Source organism: Schistocerca gregaria, chromosome 2, assembly GCF_023897955.1.
Source record: "Schistocerca gregaria isolate iqSchGreg1 chromosome 2, iqSchGreg1.2, whole genome shotgun sequence".
NCBI classification, from domain to species: domain Eukaryota; kingdom Metazoa; phylum Arthropoda; class Insecta; order Orthoptera; family Acrididae; genus Schistocerca; species Schistocerca gregaria.
Genome location: NC_064921.1, coordinates 739,082,658 through 739,097,352, shown reverse-complemented (window position 1 = coordinate 739,097,352; position 14,695 = coordinate 739,082,658). Strand labels below are relative to the sequence as shown.

The following is a 14,695-nucleotide window of genomic DNA, read 5'->3' as shown; positions in this document are numbered from 1 at the left end:
CTACTTTTATCTGCATGAGGAAGATTTTTTTTAGATGAGGGTGAATTTCCCCAGAAGATGATGCTATAACACACAATGGAGTGGAAGTATGCAAAGTATGTGGACTTGACATTTATGTCTCCAAATTGTGAGATTGTCCAAACAGCAAAATTTGCTGAGGACAGCCTTTTTAAAGTCTGGAGGACATGGTGGTCCCAGTTGAGCCTACTGTCTATGTGGAGGCCTAAGAATTTGGTGCAGTGTACCCCTTCTCTCTGATTATTGTTATTTAAAGCAGTAATCTCCTGGGGAAGTTAGTGGTCAAGGCTGAAACGGATATAATTTGTTTTGCTCAGGTTTACTGTGAGCGAGTTCACTGTGAACCAGGTTAATAGTACTGTAAGTAATTTGTTGACATCAACCTCTATATCAGTGAGCTGTTTGTCACTAATCAAAATGCTGGTGTCGTCAGCAAACATGGTAAACTTGCATGTATTGCATGAAAAAGGTAGGTCATTAACGTATATCAGAAACAGCAACGGACCAAGGACGGATCCCTGGGGTACTCCATGGAGTACAGTGCTCCAGTCTGACTCTACTACCTCTCCCTCTTTATTGCTCCCATTGAGAATTACCTTCTGCTTCCTGTTTTGGAGGTAGGATTTTAGCCAGCTTCCCAGTGATCCCATAGTGGCGTGCTTTGTTGAGGAGTATTTTGTGGTCCACACAGTCGAAGGCTTTGGACAGATCACAAAATATTCCAACTGCCTTCATTTTATTATTTAGGGATTCCAGTACATCATTTGTGAAAGAAAATATGGCCTCAGTTGTGGACATACTTTTCCGGAAACCGAACTGTCTATCACTTATGATGCCAAAGTTTTCTAGGTGCCTTACAATTCTGGAGTGCAGTAGTTTCTCAAGGACTTAAGCGATAGTGGACAGGAGGGAGATTGGACGATAGTTTGAGACTTGTGATGTGTCTCCCTTTTTATGGAGAGGCTTCACTATAGCAAGTTTCATGCCCTCTGGGAAAACACCCTGGTACATAGAGGCATTAAATATATGGGCTAATACTTTGCTTAATTGGTCAGAGAAGGTTTTTAGCAGCTTACTGGAGATGTTTCCTCCTACTTTGCATGGAACATATAGGCAGTGTAAGGCTTAGACAGGAAAAGAAATTTGCAATCACTGGGCACAATTTAAAAGAAAATCACATGCTCGATTTCAAAAGGGCATCTGTCATCTGCTCAGCTAATGGTTTCTGGGACAGTGTTATTAAAGAGGTAATTGAGATATGATTGTTGAATTTTGCTAACTGAGATAAGGTTTTTATCCTCAGCACAGTTTGGCGACCAGACTTTGAGACAAGAAGATGGTAGAGACAACAGTATGCATTGCATAGGGCAATGGCAGGTGGCAGACACGAGTTGCAAGCTTTGTAAACAATTGGCTGGGCTACTGTTAAACTGATGCAAAGTGTGAGATTTAAATGCCCACTGCCATTATGTACATAAGGAAACTAACTGTGATACATGAGCATTTCATCAGAGGATGGAAGTGCAGAGTAGCCTTTCAGAAACTTCATCCTCACACTGCACTCTTATGTGGCAAGAGACATGGGAAGACTGTATTACATCATTCAGGGTCGTCTGCCAATTGAGATATAAGAGGATAGGCTGAAATGAGTAAACATGGGATTCAGACAGCTCAGTTCTGGAAGAAAAGACAATGACCACTTTAAAGCTAAGGGAAGGAGAAACTGGAGAGGGAGGGGTGGAGGAGAATATAAGCAAAAATGCCAGAAGAAATAAATGAAGAAAGAAACAAAGGTAAAAGTGAATGCTAGAATAAGGGGGGGGGGGGAGGAGAGGAAACAGTTCATCAGACAAATTTGAGGTTCCAGCATAAGAAAAAGGGGATGTTAGAGTGTTCATGAAACTAGGATCATATGCATGCAACCCTGAAATGAGTGTGACCACAGCATACTCACCACGAAGTTGTAGAAGACAGGACAATGGTTGAGCACTGAGAATGTTGAAATAAACTTCCTTGTTCATGTTCATGGTAACTTGAATGGATGGGCCCAAGTCACTGTACAAACAATTGTCCCAAAATATCGTGGAACAATCTGCAGTCTAAACTACACACTCCATACACTGCTGGTTAAATGCCTCATCGGGATGTTGGTTCGGTCAGTGATTCACGTTATTTGAAAAGGGACAAATTTGTGAATCGTACCACACCACACACCTCCAGCCAGTCAGTTTCTGTCTGGTTTCTGAGTTGTTTGGCCCACAGAGGACATTGAAAATTATGTGCTGCTATGAGCAGTGGCATTTTGAAAATTACTAGACTCCAAATAGTTACTTGATCCAAAGCTCTATTGCACACCTTTGCACAATTCCATTTGAAACTGGTTGGCATGGAGCTACATTCATTGACAGCAGCAATTGCAGCTCGGTTTGAAACTGATTATCATTGGCAAGGCGTGATACTCATCTCTGTTCCCAATGAGTAAACATCTTTTTACAACCATTGCTCTTATGCTGTGTTACACGTCTGTGAGTGGAACACATTTCCTTTTAGTAGACACTTGGGCAACTTCATTCATGGTATTCATGAGTGTGTCCAAATGAGATAGCTCCTTTTTGCCTTTTTGTTATGTCTACATGTCAACACATTTCACTGCACTGATTCCATACAACTGTCTGGCACATACTATTTCACTGCTGTAATGGGTGTCAGTGATGGAGGGGTCATATTAGTACCCGGCAAAATGACCATTGTGCTCTTCAAAGTTAGTAACTAATATTTTATCTAGTGAGCTTATGAAATCACAGGCGAGTTGAAGCTTGTTGTGAAACACTGGTACATTCCGGAGAGAAATTTCTCACCTATTGTATATGAAACCTTTGCTAAATGAAAATTATGCATGCAATTAAACAACTGGTAGTTTCTGCTGCTTTATCACTATTACTAAAAACCTGGGTAGCAATTACAACTTTACAAATCACATTCCCATATCAGAGTAATCCCAGGCTGACAAAGTAAGTCTTATTATCACAAGTGGGAGTGGCATATAAAGAGACTGGGGAGATGCCTAGACAATGTTTTACATTGGAAGCAGTATGAAGTACTAGTGTGAGAAAAAGACTGGAAAGTAAGTGGTTGTATGAAGAACTGTTGTAGCCTACAAAACATTAAATGTAATTTTGGTGTGCTGAAGGAAAATTGATGATGTCATAAATGAAACATGGCTGCGACTGTGATATAGAAAGGATAGCGGACAGGGGAGGGGGAGTGTACAAGTTGGGGGAAAACTGTTTAACTATATAAGATTTCAGTGGAAGGAAGTAGTGACTCATTATGGTGATTTAAGATTGATAGAGCAATTATGCAAGGATAGTTTTGATTTCAAACATTTAAGTATTTGGAAATTAAATTTTCATTTCATCTAGTATCCAATATCTGTGAAACAGGTAAGTAGAAGTTGTGGGATGATGAAAATAAACACTCCCTGTGCAGTGAATCAGGCCACAGCTCTCTGCTGATATACATCTATAGAGGAGTAAGTTAATTGTTTATCTTTTTCTGTGTTTTCTTCATAGATTTATTTATTAAATTTCATGCTTGTCTTTATGCTTTAAGAGGTTCAGTCTCGCATTTTTGCAAGGGTCTGTAGTGCAGTAGATGCTCACTGATCAGCCAGCTATATAGCTCATTAATGCATCAGATCCATTGGTGACACATCAGGAGGGTAGCAAGTTTCATATCTAGGATTCTACCAGCATTTATAGTTCACTTCTTCAGTTAGCCTTACTAGGATGGTTAGGATGTGTGCATGGTGTGTGCAAGTTCACAAACAGCTGAATGCACTTTTGGCTATGGTCAGTTACCTTCAAGCTGCTGCCTTGAGGTGAGCAGTGGCAGAAAATGTGGTGTGTCACATGTTTTGCCCACAGGCTCTGCTTCTAAGGAACTTACTATTGTACCTGACGTGTTGGATCCGCCCTCACCACAGGGTGAGTTGTGGGTGGTAACATGTTTGCAACACTTGAGGCGGAGGGCCAGTGTGGGCTCGCCCATTCACCCTGTGATTGAACACGTGGCCACTCCTTCAGCAATGTCTGAGCAGGCACATGAGGACATGAGGTAGGGGGGGGGGGGGGTTACTAGTTATCGGGGGTTCCAGCATTAGGCACATTATAGAGCCCCTTAGTTGGATAACATTCAGGACTGGAAAGAAAGGCAACATGCGCTCAGAATATCTTCTGGGGGGGGGGGGGCCTCATCTGAGATGTGGAGGTGGCATTGTCTGTGACTATTGAGCGTGCAGGGTGCAGTCATCTGCAAGTTCTGGCTTACATCAGTACCAGTGACTCCTATCAATTGGGTTCTGGGACCATCATCAGTTCATACAAGTAGCTGGTGGAGGTTGTGAGGACTGCTGAGCATGCACATGAAGTGCAAGTAGAACTCGCAATTTGCACCAGTGTGTCATCTCAACCTCATCAACTGTCAACTCTGTGACAGACTCAGGTGCAATTTCTTGACTTGCGTTATCATGTGGGGATCTGTAGGACACCCCTTGACAGGTCAGGGATACCCTACACAGAGGAAGCAGCTACTTCAATAGCAGAGAACTTGTGGAGTGCACATGAGGTCTTTTAGCCTAGGCAGTAGTTTGAGATCTTCTGATGAATACTCACCATTCGATGTACAGCAAGGGAAGCCAGACGGGATTCAGAGTAAAGGCACTTTGACTGTCAAAATTGTATTAGTAAACTGTCAAAGTATTCGTAATGAAATCCCTGAAATTACTGCCCTCCAGGAAAGTTCTCACACTGAAATTATTCTTGGGACCGAGAGCTCGCTGAAACCCGAAGTGGAAAGCAGAGTGTTCATTCAAGTCCACAAAAATATTGTCTGCATTGAGATTGAAGTTAGTGTGTTGATGAAGTTATCTGGCCATCTATAATAGGTGTAGGTGAAACAAAGTTAATTGTTGGATGTTTTTACCGGCCAGCCAATTCTGCTGTAACAGTTTTAGAGTCATTCAAATAAAGTCCACAGTCAGTAGTGCATAAATACCTATATCGTGCAATGCTAGTTGGAGGTGACTTTACCTCCTGAATGTAGACTGGGATGTCAAAGGGTTCATTGCAGGGCGTACAGACAGACAGTCATGTAAAATACTTTTGAATACATTTTCTGAAAACTGTTTTGAGCAGCTAGCTCAGGAGCCCACACAGAAAGGAAATATCTTAGGCCTTTTAGCTACAAATAGGTTGGACCATATCGAAAATGTCAGTATAGAAATTATGATTAGCGATTATGGTGTCATTATAGCAACTATGTTTACAAAAGTTAATGAATCAATCAAGAAGGGTAGGTGAATGTTTCTGGTAGATAGAGCTGATAAGCAGTAGTTAGCATCTAACTTGGAGAGTGAGTTGACGTCACTTGGTTCCAGTAAGATGGGTGTAGAGTAATTAATGGCAGAGTTTAAGCAGATTGTAAATTGTGGTCTGGAGAGTTATGTGCCTAGTAATTGGATAAAGGATGGGAAAGACCCACTATGGCTTAAGAACGAAATTCAGAAGATGCTAAGGAAGCAGAGGGTGCTGCACTCTTGGTTCAAAAGAGAACACACAAATGATGACAAGCAAAGATTAGTAGTAAATTTCACATTCAAGAAATTGTTCACACCGGAGAATCATACAGACATACTGTCATTTGACCATTGGACAGACTCCTGCATGGACAACATGCTAAAAAGCAGCCTGGCATAGAGAAACAACTGTAAAATTTGAAAGCAAATAAATCGCCAGGTCCAGATTAATCACAGTTCGGTTTTACAGAGAGGTTGCAGGTGACTTCAGAATATCAGGAATTACAGACCAATATCCCTAACTTCAGTTTACTGCAGAAGCCTTGTATGTATTCAGATTGAATGTAATAAACTTTCCTGAGACTGAGAAGCTTATGTCCACAAATCAGCATGGTTTTAAAAAGCATCACTCATGCAAAACTCAACTTGTCCATTTATCACCTGATATACTGAGAACCATGAATGAAGGGCAACTGGCAAATGTTATATTTGTAGAATTCCAGAAGGCGTTTGACATGGTGCTCCATTGCAGGCAGTTAATGAAGGTATGAGCGTATGGAATAACTTCACAGATGTATGAATGGCTCGAAGACTACTTAAGTAAAAAACCCAGCATGTTGTCATCAACAGTAAGTGTTCATGTGAGACAAGGGTGTTGTCAGGAGTGCCCCAGTGTGGTAGGACTGCTGCTGTTCTCTATATACATAAATGATTTGGCAGACAATGTGGGCAGAAATCTACAGTTGTTTGCTGATGATGCTGCGATGTACGGTAAGGTGTCGAAGTTGAGTGATGGTTGGATGATACAAGACAACTTAGACAAAATTTCTAGTTTGTGTGATGAATAGCAGCTAGCTCTAAATTCATAAAATGTAAGTTAATGAAGGTGAGTAGGAAGAACAAACCAGTAGTGTTCAGATACAGTATTACTAGTGTTCTGCTTGACACCGTCAAGTCGTTTAAACATCTGGGCGTAACGTTGCAAAGCAATATGTGGTAGAGCAATCATGTGAGAACTGTGGTAGGGAAGGTGAATCGTTGACTTCAGTTTATTGGGAGAATTTTAGGAAAGAGTGGTTCATCTGTAAAGGAAACCACATGTACAGGGTGTTACAAAAAGGTACGGGCAAACTTTCAGGAAACATTCCTCACACACAAATAAAGAAAAGATGTTATGTGGACATGTGTACAGAAACGCTTAATTTCCATGTTAGAGCTCATTTTAGTTTCGTCAGTATGTATTGTACTTCCTCGATTCACTGCCAGTTGGCCCAATTGAAGGAAGGTAATGTTGACTTCGGTGCTTGTTTTGACATGCGACTCATTGCTCTACAGTACGTAGCATCAACAGGTTAGTGTTTATCACGAACGTGGTTTTGCAGTCAGTACAATGTTTACAAATGCTGAGTTGACAGATGCCCATTTGATGTATGGATTACCACGGGGCAATAGCCGTGGTGCGGTACGTTTGTATCGACACAGATTTCCAGAACGAAGGGGTCCCGACAGGAAGACGTTCACAGCAATTGATTGGCGTCTTAGGGAGCACGGAACATTCCAGCCTATGACTTGCGACTGGGGAAGACCTAGAATGACAAGGACACCTGCAATGGACGAGGCAATTCTTCGTGCAGTTGACGATAACCCTAATGTCAGCGTCAGAGAAGTTGCTGCTGTACAAGGTAACGTTGACCACGTCACTGTATGGTGAGTGCTATGGGAGAACCAGTTGTTTCCGTACCATGTACAGTGTGTGCAGGCACTATCAGCAGCTGATTGGCCTCCACGGGTACACTTCTCCGAATGGTTCATCCAACAATGTGTCAATCCTCATTTCAGTGCAAATGTTCTCTTTATGGATGAGGCTTCATTCCAACGTGATCAAATTGTAAATTTTCAAAATCAGCATGTGTGGGCTGACGAGAATCCGCATGCAGTTGTGCAATCACGTCATCAACACAGATTTTCTGTGAACGTTTGGGCAGGCATTGTTGGTGATGTCTTGATTGGGCCCCATGTTCTTCCACCCACACTCAGTGGAGCACGTTTTCATGATTTCATACGGGATACTCTACCTGTGCTGCTAGAACATGTGCCTTTACAAGTATGACACAACATGTGGTTCATGCATGATGGAGCTCCTGCACATTTCAGTCGAAGTGTTCGTACGCTTCTCAACAACAGATTCGGTGACCGATGGATTGGTAGAGGCGGACCAATTCCATGGCCTCCACGCTCTCCTGACCTCAACCCTCTTGACATTCATTTATGGGGGCATTTGAAAGCTCTTATCTATGCAACCCCGGTACCAAATGTAGAGACTCTTTGTGGTCGTGTTGTGGACAGCTGTGATACAATACGCCATTCTCCAGGGGTGCATCAGCGATTCCATGCGACGGAGGATGGATGCATGTATCCTCACTAACGGAGAACATTTTGAAAATTTCCTGTAACAAAGTGGTACGTTCTGTTGCTGTGTGTTTCCATTCCATGATTAATGTGATTTGAAGAGAAGTAATAAAATGAGCTCTAACATGGAAAGTAAGAATTTCCGAACACATGTCCACATAATATATTTTCTTTCTTTGTGTGTGAGGAATGTTTCCTTAAAGTTTGATCATACCTTTTTGTAACACCCTGTATAACACTGGTGTGATCTGTTCTTGAGTACTGCATAAGTGTTTGGGATCCATACCTGGTTGGATTGAAGGAGTACATTGAAGCAGTTCAGAGGCAGGTTGTTAGAGTTGTTACCAGTTGGTTCAAACAAGACGTAAGTGCTACGGAGATGCTTTGGGAACTCAAATGGGAATTGCTGGAGGTAAGGCAATATTATCATCGAGAAACCCTATTGAGAATTGGTATTTGAAACTGATTGCAGAACGATTCTACTGCCACCAGCATATATTGCACGTAAGGACCATGAAGATAAGATATGAGATATTAGGGCTCATACGGAGGCACAAGAACAGTCGTTTTTTCCTTATTCTGTTTGCGAGTGGAACAGGAAAGTAAATTAGTAGTAGTTGTACAGGCTATCCTCCGCCACACACCATATGGTGGCTCCCAGAGTATATTTGTATGTGCAGATGTAGATGTAGATGTAGTTGTAGTTGTAGTTGTAGTGGACACACTGAGCAGTGGATAGACACAGAAAAGAAAACACTGGAAAATAGTAGCTAACTTCTATTGCGGATTTGACAGCAATTTGCATCTTACTTAATTGGCTCCTTAGTTTTATTATGAACCTACTGTCTGCCTTTTTCCATGGCCAGTACAGATTTTTTAAATGTAGCTTTGTAGCATTTTACATATGTAAATAAACAATATTCTTGTTAAATTTTAGTGCATTGTGCAACTGTTGTTTTCTCAAGCTAGAGATTTTTATCTTTGGAAAAATCTATCCCAGATCTGTTCCTTTCATTAAACCAACTGTTCACTATACAATATTCTATTTTATATAACACTTTTATTTATATAAAATAAAATAAGCCTGCAAAAATCATAAGTGGTTGTGTTTTGCACACATGGGACACTGTTTTATTAACTAGATTTTTCAGTGACAAAATTTCCATTTTCAATATTTCTTTTACTTTTCTTTACAATTTATTGAAGTCACTAGTATGGCTGTTAAACTTGTAAAAGAATTGGGCAAACTATGAAGAATTGTCATTTATAAATTTTAGATGTAGTTTTCCGTTTGTGTGTGTGTGTGTGTGTGTGTGTGTGTGTGTGTGTGTGTGTGTGTGACCGGCAGCTACATTTCAAACACAAAGTACTTTATGATATGTTTTTTACTTTATGTTCACATTGAACTGTTTAACTTGCTATTTTTGAAAAGAGCAAGGTGTTGGTGACATGTCAATGCTGTACTGGAGTACTGCTCAACTGTGCGTATTCAGGATGCACTGTGCCGCATGCAGGAAAGATGAAGGATATCTCAGCCGGCTAGATTTCTGTGTGCATTAAGATTCACGTAATGCATCAGTAATATTGTGTTGGAGAGGATGCATTACTGTATACTGCACTACCTTTCTGTTATTGGGAAATGTTATAACTTGTCAGAGAATGAATAATTACAAATAAAGACAAACATATGGTACTGGGTAAAACTGTTTGTGAGGCAGACTCCTAAATAGGGAAAGCATTTCAGTGTGATGTACGACTTTCTCTTCTGTAGAATAGCCTTATCATGGATTAGCACTGACAACAAATCCAATTTGATCCTTCATTTTAACTTGATGCATCTTTTTGTTGACACAGAGGCTGTGTCATTTACTTTTGATCACACACTTCTTTTGGTGAACGCTGAGATAAGTGTAGTGAACATGTCAAATTTCATATGGTATTAGGACTTCATCCCACAATGGTAGGATGGAAGTAACATGTGTTTAAGCAGCAGGTTTAACTATCTTTATGTTTTTTGATTCATCACTCTCTACTTTTAGTGAGTAGAAAAATACAGAAAACATAAACTTTTGTTGATTAAGAAGATTGCATATTTCTTCATTGTAATCCAGCTGTTATTGCTACTATCCTAAATCTTTAACCTTTGTACATATTATTGTGTTAGATTTTCTGTGACTATTACATTCATCTAAAAGTTCCCAATTATTTTGAAATAAATATAAAAGGAATATTAGAATTTATTTTACATTGACCCTATGACTTATCTTAGAGAATAGATTAAGGAAAGGCAAGCCTATGTTTCTAGCATTTGTAGACTTAGAGAAAGCTTTTGACAATGTTGCTTGGAATACTCTTTCATATTCTGAAGGTGGCGGGGTTAAAATACAGGGAGCAAAAGGCTATTTACGATTTGTAGAGAAACCAGATGGCAGTTATAAGAGTCGAGGGGCATGAAAGGGAAGCAGTGGTTGGAAAGGGAGTGAGACAGGGTTGTAGCCTATCCCCAATGTTATGTAATCTGTATATTGAGCAAGCAGTAAAGGAAACAAAAGAAAAATTTGGAGTAGGAATTAAAATCCATGGAGAAGAAATAAAAACTTTGAGGTTCGCCGATGACATTGTAATTCTGTCAGAGACAGCAAAGGACCTGGAAGAGAAGCTGAATGGAATGGACAGTGTCCTGAAAGGAGGATATAATATGAACATCAACAAAATCAAAACGAGGATAATGGAATGTAGTCGAATTAAATCGGGTGATGCTGTGGGAATTAGATTAGAAAATGAGGCACTTAAAAGTAGTAAATGAGATTTGATATTTGGGGAGCAAAATAACTCACAGTGGTCGAAGTAGAGAGGATATAAAATGTAGACTGGTAATGTCAAGGAAAGCATGTCTGAAGAATAGAAATTTTTTAACATTGAGTATAGATTTAAGTGTCAGGAAGTTGTTTCTGAAAGTATTTGTATGGGGTGTGGCCATGTATGGAAGTGAAACGTGGATGATAAATAGTTTGGACAAGAAGAAAACAGAAGCTTTCGAAATGTAGTGCTGCAAAAGAATGCTGAAGAGTGGATGGGTAGATCACATAACTAATGAGGCGGTATTGAATAGAATTGGGGAGAAAAGGAGCTTGTGGCAGAGCTTGACTAGAAGAAGGGATCAGTTGGTACTATTCTGAGGCTTCAAGGGATCACTAATTCAGTATTGGAGGGCAGCATGGAGGGTAAAAATCATAGAGGGAGACCAAGAGATGAATACACTAAACAGATTCAGAAGAATGTAGGTTGCAGTAGGTACTGGGAGATGAAGAAGCTTGCACAGGATAGAGTTGCATGGAGAGCTGCATCAAACCAGTCTCAGGACTGAAGACCACAACAACAGTATTATGTTGTGCATAAGTTGATAGCATTTTTCCATAAATTTAATAAACACAACAGATACACTAACAGAGACATTAGTCATTAATAACATATTCTCCTACACTGTTTACAGCAGTCTGCCAACAATGGGGTAAAACTTTTCAATTCTTTGAATGTAGAAATTATGTGGTTTTGAGGCAAAGAGCTCATCAAGCCATGTTTAAAGCACATTTTTTTAATCTGGAAAGGAAGTTCCTTGAAGGTTATTGGATAGAGAGTGGAAAAAGTGAAAACCTGCGGGTATAAGATCAGGTGAATAAGCTGACTCCTTAACCCAAGTCCTGTATTTTGCTTTTTGTCGGTCTAGCAGAATGTGGGCAGGCATTATCATGGTATAACAGCACTTCACGCAGTCTTCCTGATCATTGTTCTGGGATTCCGTGTGCAAAGCATCCCAGTGGTTGACGATAAATGTCACTAGTGATGGTTACACTGCGTGGAAGCAATTATAATGCAACAGACAATCTCTGTTCCACCAAATACATAACTCTGTCTTTTTATGGATGCATGCAGATCTTTGTACGAGGAGTTGGTGCTTTGTTTGGGCTCTACCAATACTTTCTTTTCCATATGTTTTATGTTATCATAAAGACACCATTTCTTGTCACCAGGAATGAAAGGATAGGAGTGGTTGATGTTGTTCATGAGACAATTGCAATCAGAGATGCCCATACTGCCACTGGCAAATTTTTTGAGATTTTGGCTTAGAGCATGCGGTACACAACACCTGATTTTTTAGCCTTCCCCATTGCATTCAAATGTTGCAAATGGTGGAATGATCACTGTTCATCACATTTGCCAGTTCTCTAACATGCTGATGTGGATCATTGTGGATTAATGCATTTAAACTATCCTCATCAGACCCCAAAGATCATCCAGAATGTGAAGAGTCACTATGTCAAAATGATCCTCCTTAAATTGAGAAAACAATTTTCTTGGCAGTCTCTGTCCAACAGTAGTATCCACACACATGACACAAATATTTCTGGTTGCCTCCATTGCTGTCACCCCTCTATTGAACTCTAATAAAAGAATGTGTCGGAAAGTTCCATTTTCTCCACTTTGCAGTTCATGTTGTAATGTCTACAGCACCACTTACTATCTCTAAATAACAAAATTACAATATGTAAACTCAAATAGTAACAGTGAGCTATAGATAAAAAATGACAGTTGATAAATAAACACATATGACTAGAATAACAACATGTAAAACATAATTACTATAAATTTGTGCCTCAACCTAATATTCTAATGGTGCTATTACAGACAGTGTACTGGCTTGCTTGAAGAATGGGGGAAGGCATCCAATCATCATGTCACTGTGTGTGTGTGTGTGTGTGTGTGTGTGTGTGTGTGGTTTTTTGAAGCAGTCACCCACAAATGGGGATGAATGTGCAGGTCCATTATCATGATGGAAGAGCCATGAATTGTCTCGCCCACATTTCAGGCCATTTCCTTCTCACTTTTCTCACAGGCTTTCCAACACCTCCCAATAGTATAACCAGTTAACATTTTGTCCCTGTGGCACAAATTCATGACGAACTAACCTTTTTATTGACGTTCCTGACATGAGCGTCGGAAGTAGATGTCGAAGGGCATCCTGAATGAGGTACATCTTTAACTTCCGTCTGTCCATTTTTAAACTGTGTGAATCATTTGTAACACCAAGTATGGCTTAAGCACTCATCACTGTAGGCTTCCTCATTTGGTGTGTCTCTGTAAAGGTTTTCTTGAGCTTCATGCAAAATTTAACGTAGACCCATTGATCCTGTAACTCTGCCATCTCAAAACTGTGCAGCACAATGTTCTATTCAACACAGCACCAAGCAATAACTAACAGATGTACAACAATGAAACTTCCAGCAGCTACACAACAAATACAAGTGTGTGCAGGAATGCCAACTGTATTTCAGCCCGACACACTGTTGGCGTGAAATTATGAATGTTCCACAATTTTTGAACAAGCCTCGTACAGTTAGTAGAAAAAAAGTAATAAAATAAAACATCACACTTGATGCTGAAGTTTTACTGCAGGAACAATGAGACTGTAGTGAGCAATGAGCCTATTCCCTTTCATTATTTTGTGAAGGAGGGTTAGAGAGAAAAAGTTTTGAAGAGGTTTGAAGTATGTATAAAGTTTGTTTGAAGTTGCTAAGTGATCTCACTCGCAAATTCTGAATGAATATAATCTGGGTAATTTGCACACCTTGAGCTAATACTGCTTCAAGACAGATACACAGTTGCTAACTTTGGAACAAATCTGCTTGGATAATGTGGTCACCACCACATCCGTGTCAGTTACATTTGCATAGAGAAAAATTGTAACAACTTAACGTATTGAATATGATCACTACAGAGCCTTAACATCCTTTTATCATGTGGCAGCCCCATAGCATTGCTCATAAAGTCAATGTCTACTTCTTTCTTTGATAAAGTAATTATTGTGACAAATGTGTTCTTAGAGATTGTGTTTGTACTGCTATTTTTAAGATTTAAGTGCAGACCTGAGAAAAATATCAACACCAGTAACATATTATTCTTGTATTAAAGCAAGTGATGTAGTCAATGCTATAGCTTATCTACAGTTAAATTACTTGGATTTTTTTTTAAAATCAGATTTACAGAGACAAGGAAGTTTCCACTAAAACTGATTGGATAAGTTTGTCAATTGTTGCAGGGTAGTTTCGCAACTTTTGGCAGAAATGGATGGTGTACAAAAGTCAACTCAGATATTTCTCATTGGAGCAACAAATAGACCTGACCTGATTGATGCTGCTCTCTTGAGACCAGGAAGGTAAGGAAAGTGAACAGAAGAATATAAACTCTCAAGAAAACAAGTATGTTGCTGTCAGTTATGAGATCTTGTTATTATAGTGTGTATTTCTTCAGAAGAAATTATTTTATTTCACCCATTATTTCTATAGAACTCTGCGGCTGTTTAAAAAGATGATACTGTTATTTTGAATTTCATCATTTGTTGTTATTAGCACAATGTCAGCTCAGAAACTGGGTTGGTAGTTTGTTTACATTGTGGGTTTAAAGGAATGCTTTTTTGAAAAGGTGGAAATTTCACTCCGTTTTTTTAATGATTTTTCTAAAAGGCGTAACTCAACTACAGTACTTCAAATCACTTCCTTCAAGTTTTGGTGATCAGTCACCCTTCAGGGAAGACTATTTGCAACTGGTTTTCAAAATTTCATCATGGTTGTGCTTCAGTAAATGATGAATTTTGTGTAGATTGACTAAAATCACACATCGTTTCAAATAATATCA

General features: G+C 39.6%; 1 protein-coding gene across 1 annotated transcript in view; it reads left to right on the top strand.

The window, feature by feature from the left end:
* The window catches only part of LOC126334900 (peroxisome assembly factor 2-like), a 114,440-nt gene that overhangs the window by 79,955 nt on the left and 19,790 nt on the right, over window positions 1-14,695 (top strand). The window contains exon 8 of the mRNA XM_049997609.1: window positions 14,100-14,216. Coding sequence (XP_049853566.1) covers window positions 14,100-14,216 — 117 coding nt within the window. The remainder of the gene's footprint in view (window positions 1-14,099; window positions 14,217-14,695) is intronic.